At 37.0% G+C, this 12,836-nt stretch overlaps 1 protein-coding gene across 3 annotated transcripts; it reads right to left on the reverse strand.

Moving 5' to 3' along the window:
• Positions 1 to 732: 732 nt before the first annotated feature.
• On the reverse strand, positions 733 to 12,778 carry LOC124122049. Of its 3 annotated transcripts, none has more exons than XM_046485233.2 (12): positions 12,589 to 12,778; positions 11,575 to 11,710; positions 10,897 to 11,062; positions 10,305 to 10,506; positions 8,660 to 9,456; positions 7,085 to 7,184; positions 6,357 to 6,444; positions 5,415 to 5,493; positions 5,066 to 5,102; positions 4,883 to 4,940; positions 4,491 to 4,537; positions 733 to 2,423 (listed from the first exon to the last, which is right to left on the reverse strand). In XM_046485233.2, the coding sequence occupies exons 1-12, from the start codon at positions 12,649 to 12,651 to the stop codon at positions 1,284 to 1,286; spliced, it is 2,913 nt and encodes a 970-aa protein (XP_046341189.2). In that variant the 5' UTR covers positions 12,652 to 12,778; the 3' UTR covers positions 733 to 1,283. The 3 variants fall into 3 exon arrangements, with proteins under 3 accessions (XP_046341189.2, XP_046341179.2, XP_046341172.2); XM_046485223.2 differs by having other exon boundaries at positions 7,085 to 7,181; positions 10,305 to 10,533; XM_046485216.2 differs by having other exon boundaries at positions 10,305 to 10,533.
• Between the last annotated feature and the right edge of the window lie 58 nt (positions 12,779 to 12,836).

A 12,836-nucleotide genomic window follows, 5' to 3' on the forward strand; every position in this document is an offset into this window, starting at 1 on the left:
ACTGTATGAACTTCATTTGTGTTGAAACTGTTTTTATGTGATGAAGCAAGTGCTCAAATGAAAATTGTGTATAATGTCAAAATACAAATAAAGTTTTGAGCAAAATCTGTGTTGTCAGTCATGAACAAATTATACTGTTGTCAGTTATTTTTAAAACAGAACAGTAAAAAGAATTTAAGTCTATTTTCTTGAAACATCCGCCATACAAATGTAGGACCTACCGTAGAGTCAGGGTATTTAAATCTATGATGCATCTCTTATTCAAGGACGGTGGGGGAGCCCAGTGGTTAAAGCATTTCATCGTCATGCTGAAGACCTGGGTTCGATTCGCCACATGGGTACAATGTGTGAAGCCCATTTCCGATGTTCCCCACCATGATATTGATGGAATATTTCTAAAAGCAGCATTAATCCATACTAACTCACTCTCTATCATGTATCAAATAAATCTAGAGCTAATTGAGACAAGCAGTGACCTAATAAGGAAAATGGTCTGACATGTATATCTCAAAAATAGGAAGTCCGCAGTAAATGCTATTTATACCAAAATTATATGCACAACTCAAGTTGAATTGTCTCTTAAAACTGACTTAGACTGGACTGCTTCATACTTCCCTGAGCCATCTGAGGCAATTGTTAGCCAACAGGATTGATGTAATGACAATCAGTGACCTAAAGGCATCAGTTTGTCTGTCAGCCACTTTGCAACTGCAATGAGATAAAACTCCAAAACAGGATTTAGCCATTTTATATACTGCTTTCACAAGCATCATAAACAACATACACATAACTGTGACAGAAAGAAATATGAATAGATTAAACATACACAGTGATTTGATTCCAAGAACCTGGTGCAAAATAAATATAACACTGGCACAAGATGCACATGATTCAAAATATTTTACATTAAAAGTGCAAATATTGAGCCACCATATTAAAATAATCCAAATACACTGTACAATTAAATGTCTCCTCTATATTTTACATCTTGAAGAGCCATTAAACTAGAGCCATTTGGCAGTCCCAGGAAGTTTGATTTCAGTCAAAATCCAGTAGCACTTTGTCTGGGAACAACAAGTTTATGATGCAAATATATCTAAAAGAGGTAAAGTAATCAACAATGTTTATCAATGTTTATCCAGTAAGCCAATGTGGTGCATTTATTAATAATACAAGAAGTCCATTGTCTATCCGAAGGGCCTATCTAGTGGCACCACACAGTCCATCAACTCCATGTGCACCATCTCAACATCAATCAAGATCAATATCACTTTCACCCAAAACTATGCTACATGTGGGGAAAATGATTTTTTTCGTGATCTGAGAGAGTATTTCGGGGTATCATCTGTCTGGGAGCCAGTGTCTAATGTGGTATCGCTGATGGTCCACTGTTTGTCCCCAAGAACCCCATCTCTCAGCACCACACAGTCCATCAACTCGATACTGTCTCCCTGCTCCATAGACATCTCAACATCATTCAACATCATGGAATCATTTTCAATGTCATACTGTGTGGCTGCATCACATTTACCTGATGAGGGGAATATTATAGGAGATGTTCCAAAATCACATGTTAATTGACAATCCGTTTGAGTACAACTGTCACAGTTTTTCTCATCATCATTTACAGGAAACATCTCTGCCAGTTCTGCTGAAGGAATCCGTTTATCATATTTCATTCTTGCTGCAGGTGTTGCTGATGAAGATAGGGGAACTCTGACAGGAGTTTCTGGATTATTGTCTTTGTTTTCTACATTTTCTTTGAGACTGTGTTTAAGGGTTCCATCCCTGGTGACATTTCCTGTAGATGATTCCATCAGTCTGGGTCTGTTCCAACTGGAAGTGACAGGTGTCTCTGGATTCACCTTCGTTATTTTTTGTGTAGACTTGGGTTTATTAATGTGTATTGTCTTTGGAGTCGTGACAAGACCTTCATACACTGACAGCAACTTTTCTTCCATAGTTTTGGGCTGCTGACAGGGAGTTGCAGAAGATTTGATACACTCCTGTGTTAATACTACTGTTTGGATCGGTGAAATGAGGTCCAACTTGTACCAGTTGTTAACTGGACTAGGTACACTAGATGAAGGTACACTAGATGACTGGGGTGTGCCACTACTTTTCATAGACTGTTCAGGACCCAATGTGCCAACAAATGCAACAACCTTCTTTGCATTTTGAGAAAAAGCAATATTGTGGCATTTCATGGGTTCAGTTCTTGCAGATGTGTCAGCATATACAGACTTGAAGTTCTTCCAAGGGGCAGTGGTGATTGCCCTGGATGGGATAGCAAACCTGGAGGTGTAGTTATGTGTGATAGTCTGTGAGTCCTGCAGTACAACCTTGTGTACCAGGTCCTGAACCACCTGGCTCACCACCAGCTGGTCCTCACTCATAGCATCCTCATCTATATCTCTAGCATCCTGTAGCACAAGATACAACATTCATTTATCCCCATATGTGTGTTGCTGGTAAAAGAAAGATCAGCATGTTCACAATCATTACCATATTTCTTATGATAAAGCAACTTAAGGTCGTAGAAGGACTTAATTTTCATGATTTTCACTGTTAAGCTTTTACACTGAAAAGAGGGGAAAAGCACCCTGTCTTAGAACAGGGTTTCATATTGCCAATAGTCTGTTCTTCAGCTACTCTGGGACAGGTCAAAATTTGGAAGGTCAATAGTTATTTTATTCCAATTTAGAAAAGGAATGGTTACAACAACACAAAACAGTAAAATTGAATGTGGACAAGTTAGATCAACAAATTGCATTTATACCTGATAAAGTAAATTGTGGATATAATGGGATTGTTAGCACATTTTATTCTACAGATGTCCGATTTAGTCATTCTAACCTGTGTGTATCACTTGTCATCAATGCAAATTTCGAATGTGACAGGCGACTCTATCAGTGTGTCCATCACATTCCACAACATTGGTTGAAGCTTATGGTCAGTACATGCCCCAAATTAAAATTACTATAAAGCTTTTGATCATAACTGCTGTTCGTTATTTGCATGTCACTAGTTAGCAGATTCCAAGAGACATAATTAGTTTCATTTGGTTATTCAATCATGAATGTAAGCATTTTTTTAATATACTTAATCAGGTATTGATATGCAATACTTTCGATTGTTGATATAAATAGATTATAATCACAAATGCAAATTTGATGATGATTTTGCATCTTGCTTGAAGTTCCATGCATTATTATGAACTTTCTAGTTGTTTTACGTGCATGAAACAGAAAGGTAAAATGACAGCTTTGTCAAGCAATGAAACACTTGTTAACTTCTCATCGTTGGTTGTTATAGCAATACACATGGCTATTGTGTTTCTCCTTCTGGCAGCTATTATTAAACCAAGATTGCATTTTTGCGTTTATTTTTGGGTACTGCCCTAAGTGTTATCCTTGACTAACTCTGATTAACTCAGGTTGAATCTTGTCAACCCTGGCTGCCTGGCAGTAGAAACCTCGGTTGACTCAGGTCACTCACTAATCGAACGCATGTACTGTTTTTGTATACGAAAAGTATCAAATTGTGGGGCTTCTAAATTGGTATACTTAAACAATATACATTGTCCTTGACTTTGATTGTGAGTAATGAGGATCTCTCTCTCTCTCTCTCTCTCTCTCACTCTCTCTCTCCCTCCCTCCCTCTCTCTCTCCCTCCCTCCCTCCCTCTCTCCCTCCCTCCCTCCCTCTCTCTCTGCTCTCTCTCCTCCCTCTCTCTCTCTGCTCTCTCTCCCTCTCTCTCTGCTCTCTCTCTCCCTCCCTCCCTCTCTCTCTTTCCCTCCCTCTCTCTCTCTCTCCCTCCCTCTCTCTCTGCTCTCTCTCCCTCTCTCTCTCCCTCCCTCTCTCTCTCCCTCCCTCTCTCTCTCCCTCCCTCTCTCTCCCTCTCTCTCTCCCTCCCTCTCTCTCTCCCTCCCTCTCTCTCCCTCCCTCTCTCTCCCACCCTCTCTCTCCCTCTCTCTCTCCCTCCCTCTCTCTCCCTCCCTCTCTCTCTCTCTCTCTCCCTCCCTCTCTCTCTCTCTCTCCCTCCCTCTCTCTCTCTCTCCCTCCCTCTCTCTCTCTGCTTTCTCTCCCTCTCTGCTCTCTCTCTGCTCTCTCCCTCCCTCTCTCTCTCTGCTCTCTCTCTCTGTAGCTTACCAATGCCTAACTGATATTTTAACAAAGGAGAACTGCAACATTATTTTAGTGTGTCATCCCATAATCAACTTAGACCTTCAATCATGTTGAGCATTAAACTACATAAAACCCCATTAATATTCAAAATATTTTCACAAGCAAAATGCATGTGAGCTACCACAACAAATTTGCCTCTTGCTTTCATTTGAAAATGATAGGCACAAAACATGTTAGTTAAAACTTGACATCACATCTGATTGCTTTATTAATCTCATTACAATATAATTTGCACTTATCAAATTGCTTCCTATTTTATGTATGTATTGTATGAATGAAACAAATAATGTTCCCAATACAAACCTCCTGTCGCACTGACTGTAATTTGTCCGTTGGTGTGACAGCTGTGTCTGTAAATAAATACAGAAACATAATTGTTACACTTAGCGGGTAGGCACACAAAAGTGAATATACATGATGTCCAAACCTTGAATGTGAAACACTGCTGACTATGCAGTATTTTGATATTCCTTCAAAGTGAGAAATTAATGTTATATATTAAAATAACAATCTATCCTACACAAATAATTATATAAATCATGAAAATTGCACAGGAAAAACAACCTGTTTTCTCAGCCCTCACACAAATATTTAAAGCATATAGGCAAACTTTTTAAACTCATTGAATGATAATGACTTGTTCAAAAGTACATTTAACACTGAATATATGAATAAGACTATAAACAAAATCATACTTTGTTTTCCATCTTCCCGTCCCTGTGCTTCTAGTGATTCATTTTCTAGTTGTCTCATCTAGAAATAAAATAGGTTTGATATGCAGAACTCAGTTAGCCATGGCATAAAGTAGCAATTTCCATTTGTATTATAAGAGATTTCATTTCACACATAACAAACTACATACATTACACACTACAAACCTCTTCAAAGATTTCACTAATTCTTGATGCTTTGAATCTGAAAATAACAGAAACATCAATCGTGTGAGGATCACATTTTGACGATGGTCTCCAGTGTTTCAGTATGTATAAAACCTTAATCCAACTAACCACTCTGTAACAAGTATCACTTTAGTCTTTTAAACACACATTTTGAACATTATGGAAATGTTGCAAATATAGAAAATCTCGGTTCACCATTACTGACATGTTGTGCTGCATACAAGAGATGCCTTAAATTGTGTTATATTGTGCAACCACAACACATGGTATCCAAATTATATCGATTCAAATTTAAAGACTGAACCGTTCTTAAAACATAATGACGTGCCTGTCTTTGTTTGTTGCCTGGTTACCAGCAGAAACTGTAGAAGAACCATGCAATTCCCAATCAAAATCTGATAACTCATCTGCAAGTGAGAACATATTTTGAATATATCAGTCAATTTTACAGTATAATTTCGGTCTTGCCAAAACTATTGAGTCCACAAGCCTGAACCTCAGCTATGAGCATCATCCTTTCTGTAGATTTTGACTTTATTACCGTATATGGCCGCGTATAAGCTGAATTTTGAGGACCAGAAAAAAGATTCTGTAGAAAGGGGTCGGCTTATCCACGGGATACACTTTCATGATAGTATTTTTCAGATCGTGATCTGTCAGAAACATCGCCTGAATGACGGTCCGATAGATTACAACTTCACGAAAGTTTGGAAGTTGCCACGACTACAGCCATTATTGTTATAAATTATCAATAAAGTTATTATTATACACCAATGTTGTCATTATTAAAAAAATGTTATGCATGTTACTACTTCCGATAATAAGTTTTCAATTGAATGTTCAAAGTTTATCGATCTTCATAAACTCCACAATCTTTACATGTAACAATATATGTAATCCACAGCTATAATATATAATCTACAGATGAAATCGCCAATAGCTTTTGCAAAGTTCATAAATTGATAGTGAACAAGTATCTACCTTTATTGAAAGAGGCATTAGACCAGTACCAGAACACAATTTTACTAGACAATGACTTCAGTGTAGTGGCTAAAGTCACAGACTGTAATTTACAAATGAATTTCTTTTTAAACATATACTTTTATCTTTGAGATGTTGGTAAAGTTTCTGAAATTAATTATTTTTCTTCTTATGGCTAGAACGAAATGACAGCACTAAGGAAACTGGACATGCTAGTCATTAAAGTAATAGAACTTTTATTACATCATATTTTTGTTGAAGATTGGCTACAGTTGGGTTGTACAGTTACCTTGGACACTGGTATGTTTGACTTGGGTACAGCTGGAAGTAGAGGACTCTGGAGATGGTATGGGACACTTGGGATCCCTGTGATCACCCTATAGTTTACATTACATTGGAAAACATTAAAGTCTAGCAATTGTTCAATGAACCTTGGGCATATACATTTTAGTTTGTTGAGAATTTAGAGTAATCGACAAAATAATGTTTGTTGCTTATTTTTTGGTTAAGTATATTTCTAATAATGCTGAAACATACCATTACCTTTGATCTCATGTATAATACTACTTCTAGGTCTCAAATATTAACTTAGATTGACAAATGTATGTATCGCTTTGAATGAGCTGTAAATAGAAATTTGGTTTATGGAGATGTTTCGCAAGATCATTTCCGTTTATGATATCATTTTATTATCTCCTTTCTCTTTAGAAAACAAAAGAGAGAAAAAAAGTGAAAGGGTATGAGACTATTACTAATGTAACACAATCTGAAGATTTGTACAAATACACACACACACACACACACACACACACGAAAATAATCAACTTATCAAATCTATTGATGCATCACACGTTGACTTTTTTGGCCCTGAGCATATATGAAATCATCATAAGCCATATATATAAGGTTTTCCAAGTTCAAGGTTTCACTGTGGACATCAGTATGAGCACTGTAGTTACTGTTGACCATTAAAATAAAACATGAAAAGATAATTTTAACATTTTAACAACTACTGACCTTGAACGTGCGTTCTTCTTCCAGATATGGTAGCCCGGGACTTAGAAACACATCAGCTTTTTGTGGGGATCTTACTTTACATGTATTTACTGATTTTCTGCTGAAAACAAAGAAAAAAACGTCATAGGCCACTTGCAGCCAGGGGAATCCCAATCAGCTGTAGCCAGGGTTTTCAATGTAGCGCCCAGCACCATCACAAGGCTAAGTAAGGGATCGGTTTCAACAGCATGGGTCAACTCGTGATCGGCCAAAGTCGGGACGACCAGGAGTAACCACCCCCACTCAAGATCGCTACATCTAACTGCGCCACCTACGTGAAAGGACGACCACAGCCACCTCAATTGCATCCCATAATACCCGGACTGCACTGAATCTCCGACCAGACCATACAAAACCGTTTAAGAGCAGCAGGTCTACGAGCAAGACATCCTGTTCTACGAGTCATATTGAGTCGACAACATCATCAACAACGACTGCATTGGTGTCGTCAACACAGGGTATGGCCTCAACTGCGATGAAGAGATGTTTGGTTCAGCGTCGATGCAAGATTTCTCCTCCGTTGAGGGGATGGAAGAGCACGGGTCTACAAACGTCGAGGAGAACATTACGCCGCAAACTGTGTACAGGAAATGGACAGGTTTGATGGGGGCTATCTCTCATCATGGCAGGACAGGTTTGGTCCATATCCAGGGCAATCTTACAGCTCAACGATACATCAACAAAATTCTCCTACCACATGTCCTCCCAATTGCAGCCAACGGCAATGGTGTATTCCAGCAGGACAATGCTCGACCGCATACAGCATGGATCACAAGAGCCTGTTTACACAACAACAACGTTGACTCCCCTGGCCCTAAAGATCCCCAAATTTGAACTCAATAAAATAAAAGCAATGATTGTGGTTTAAGTAGGATTTTCAATATGGTTAGGGACTCAGATTAATAATCTGAACAAACTTGAGAAAGGCCAAACATAACAAGGTCAAACCATCAAAATAACTCAGCTGGTCTGGGACCAGTTTACAGCTAACAAATGGACTCTTCCAGATTCCTGTAATGGATCAGAAATATCACATATAACATTATGAGCAGATGTATGGCATCTATCATCGATAGTTTCTGGTTTCACTAATGGCATGATTGAACAATGAACCACATTGTATGTTTTTCACATCCATATGACCTTACATTTTTGCGGGCTTTGTTTTAAACTTAAAAATTCAGAGAAAAAATAAAATTGTCATACTTCCAATGGTAAAGATGGCTTTGACAACAAAAATGACAATGAAATACCACTGTCAGATATTAGAATTATAATATTAGGACTCTAACCAGGCCAAAATGTGCATAAAAAAGAACTTTACCTACCGATACATATCAAACTTTAAGATGCTTACAAAAACCTTAGAAATGCATTTTGTTTTTTGGTTTTTGTCAACATACTGACTAACATTTTTCACAATTAAATCTGTTAACCAAAACAAAAATGTCCAGTCTAGCAGAGACAATATAATATCTATTATATGGTCTCTGGGTCTAGTAAATACTTTTGACTATACAAGATTGACTGACATACCGATCTCCATTTGTACCTGATGACAATATCAGATCATAGTCTGTCAAAATCTGTAATCCATAATGCTCTCTTGGACTGATGTCATTTCTTTTTAAATCCAAACATTCTGTGAATGTATATTTCATGTCTCTTTTGTTGAATAAATCAACCAAATGCTGTCTGAAAGGTGATGGTGGTGATGATGCTCTCATGTTTTTGGACTTCCTGCTATCCATGTCAAAACTCCCCCTCTCGATATTTGAGAAAGAAAACATTTCTTGATTTTTTCTTAACTTTTCTCTCTCTCCCACTTCTGTTTTTGGTTTAAAATCCCTGAATCGGTTCTCAATGTTGCCATCGTATACATCATAGTGTAAGCTGGTCTCATGAACTGTGCTTTTTTCATGATCCAGTAACAACCCACAAGACTGTAAACTCAGATTGTCATGTCCTTTGTTTGAGCCCAAACCATTATCCTTGCACTGGAATTTATGACGATGTGATGATGTTGGCTTTGGCTGTTCAGATACATAGCCTCTATCTTTTAAGGACTCATAAGTATCTCCACCATGAAATGCTAATCTGGCTGCTTTCTTGACGCCAGTGTCATACCTCACTAATGGTGTAGCTTTGAAATCTTCAATTATCCAAGGATCTAAGGTCATCTTGTTTAGTTTGTCCTTCTTCTGTGTTGGAGCAATACTGTGTTTATAGGATATCTTGTCATCTTTTGTTTGGTGAGATCGGTCACTCTTAGATACATGAGTTTTGTTGAAAGGCTTCTCTGACTTCAATAACGCTGGCACTGGTCTGATGTTCTGCAAGTGTCAATAAAAACAAGCATGAAATACTCATATCCCCCGCCAATATGACACGTTCGGTTGTGTGCAATGCGTTAGCTCCTGTGAACTATGTTCACTGGGCCTTTTTGAAAATGGTCTAATTGCAGCACTAAAAAAAGTTATTACTGGTGTTGTTTTGCCATCTGCAGTTTATGATAGAATATGTAACTGTATTTGTAATGAGTAAGGATGAGACATATGGACGAACTTCTTTATTACAATTAGGAGCGATGGTTTCGGTGTAGGTAGTAACACCGTGGCGGCGGATAATAAAATTGTTCTGGCCCTAATGATATAATTTAACAATTTAGGGGGTCCCTATATTAAAATATTATGTCAGCAAATGTCAGAAAACCCAGAAATTCTTAAAAATATTTCTTTTCATATATAAACCAACAATAAGAAAAGTACATCAAATCTTAGTTCATGATGGATTTTATATATATTACTTCCGGCACAAACATCATGTGACGTCAAACACTTCACAATAACTGTTGTAGATGTTACACCTCTAAATTATACAGGTCACATCAGGTTGAGTCTATCTCCTTTACAGGTTTGGAAATTAACTAAACTGATTTGAGATGTGAATTGGTATTTTTATGAATGAAGTACAGTGGACTAGCATCCCATTTCAAGTTGTTTTCACAACAACAAAATTACAATAAGAATTAACCTCTCTCAAGCAAACAGACTGATACTAGTCTGGTAGAATGATTTTGTTCCCTAGCCCAAGGGGGAAACTGATGAAAAAGTTCATTTCAAACCCTCTATTTGAAAACGCTACAACCTTAGATGAACTTAAAGTTTTTTCAAAAACTAACCTTTGTAAATGCAACAAAGTCTTTTTCAAACGGATCAAGAATCTTTCCGTTGCTTTTTGAAATCCTGTGTTGAGAGGACATGTGTTTGTGAGGAAAATGTCTGTCAGTTTCTTGCCATCTGGCAGATGATAGATGACTCAAAGCAGATGAGGATGAACTAGTGTCATATTCTGAACCTGATGTGTTCCTTGGACAGAAGGAGCTTGATTTGGAAGAGGAAGTTGGTAAGCTGTGAAAACAAACATGCATGAACTGGTATATAGAGACATTTTCTGAGCACATATATATAACCATAATTGTTTTGATAAGTAATTATCGAAACATCAAGGTCTGTTACTTTAGCCCCTTGTTCAGATTCTAGTGAAGTTTAAGTCTACAAAGTGAATGCATCATATTATGTTAAAAATGTAAATTAACTAAGTAATGACAAAGACAAGTGATCATAACTTCATCAAGCCATTTAGGAGAAGAAGTCGAAAATATAAAACATTTATGGATGACAATGACGGACATACAATGACATAAGGCCAGGTGAGCTAAACAAAAAAGCGTACTATCAATCAAACAAATAAACAAATCAAATGAATATAACCTTTTGTAGGTTCCAGTTGTGTTTGACGAACATCCATGTTCAAATAGGTTAATCATTGATGGTATTTCATTTGGAGACGGTGGAAGTTCAACTTCATCGTGTTTTCGACCGCAGACAGTTGACTTGAACTTATCTAAATCTAATTTTCTCACAGGTTTACAAAGATCTGAAACAAAACAAATACTCTAATGAATAAAATTCGACTTTCAACTTCATCAAGACTCTCTACAATGCTAGACTGGAAAGTGCAAGCTACCGAGACAGCTTTCCAAAATACCTCCAAAAAATTATTCGATGGGAATAATTCTCCTTGAGATATTTTTTACACAGGAACAATTTCACTACAGGAACAGACACTCTTTGACGCAACCACTGGTAGTTCTTCCAGATTTTCACTATTCTCACACTGGTGATTCGTAGCTGTGTGTAATAGCCTTGTAACAGCTGGGTATCAGACAAAACAATTAGGTTCTCCCCGTCACTCCATAACAACATTCTCAATCTAAATATAATATTTCCTAAGTTTACTGATATTAAAGGTTAATGATTTATGATGTTAAACGAAAGGAGATACCCTTACCCAATGTTTTGTAAGATTTATAACATAATTAAGCATTTCTTTTCATATCAAATAGATAGCAGTATAGAATTCTTATCCATTCTTCTTAAGACAAAAACCTTGATCTGAATATTGTATCCTGCTAACTGTTTGCAGAGCCAGTAGATCACGACTGACAGCACCGCTCTTCACTGCAGGTGATCTTCGAAATTGATTCCATGGTTTTGCTTGCAGTCGTTTTCTTTCAAAGAATTCCTAAAATCAACATAAGATCAAAGTTTCTGCTTTCTGGCCTCAACACATCAATGATTCAAATTGAATAACAGTAATGACATAATCATTATCTGCTGTGTTCGGTAAGGCAGGCAGAAATTGCATGATATAAAGACCAATAGCCGAGTATGTTTGCTCAATTTATATGTATTGTTACGACAAGTAGATATTCCAAATTGAAGTGGAAATATGTTCCATGGTCTGGTGCCTATTTGAATATTTCCAAATACCGTAAGGCTTTAGACATTGTAATTAGTGATGCGAGGAGTTGTCTCTGTGTATTTAGGGCAATTGTTAATTGCTGGATCAATGTACATAATAAAATCTTTGTTACCAAACATAAGTGGGTTTAGAATGACTTGAATCACATTTGCTGGGACTGCCTATGAATTGGATGTGCCTTATTCCCCTACAGGCCTAATCTCTGTCTCTGAGAGTCATTTACAAATCAAGATTGATCATCTCTTTGATACAAGTAACCAATTATGAATTAACATTAGATCATGCAACAAATGAATGCCTGGCCTTTCATACAGAAGAGGTTTGTAAATATTGTGTATTCAAGATGAAAATTATCCAATTTATCACATTTTTTCCTTGTTCAGTCTTACATATCTAATAGATCTATATTACATTCATGCTTCCTTTTAGTTTAACAAAATTATCAACATGTCCAAAAATTATCAACATGTCAAAGACAACAATATAATTCAAAACTGTAATGTAGGCTATTAATAGAGCTATCAAAAATAATCAGTATCAGTATAATATAAGTATTAACGTAGAAAATGCATTTTATTTTATTATTATTTTATACGACCTGTCAACATGGCCAGAAAATATCATAAACACATCAAAACCTTCTGCAGTTTCTTTTCTCCCTGCAATTTCACCCTTTTCCTTGCTCCTCCAACCCAATTCATTGTTTTTAAAAAAGAGACAACACCGGACAGGTGCTGACTGGCAATTATTTATTATGTAAATTCGTATATCCAATTAACGGTGGATAAAAAACAACAACTACGGTTGACCCCTAGCAGACGACGCTTTAGCACGCACTGACCCCAATGTTTTAACACAAATTGTGATGGAAAACATATTTTCTAAA

The sequence above is a fragment of the Haliotis rufescens genome, unplaced genomic scaffold, assembly GCF_023055435.1.
Source record: "Haliotis rufescens isolate VD_foot unplaced genomic scaffold, xgHalRufe1.0.p SCAF_16, whole genome shotgun sequence".
NCBI classification, from domain to species: Eukaryota; Metazoa; Mollusca; class Gastropoda; order Lepetellida; family Haliotidae; genus Haliotis; species Haliotis rufescens.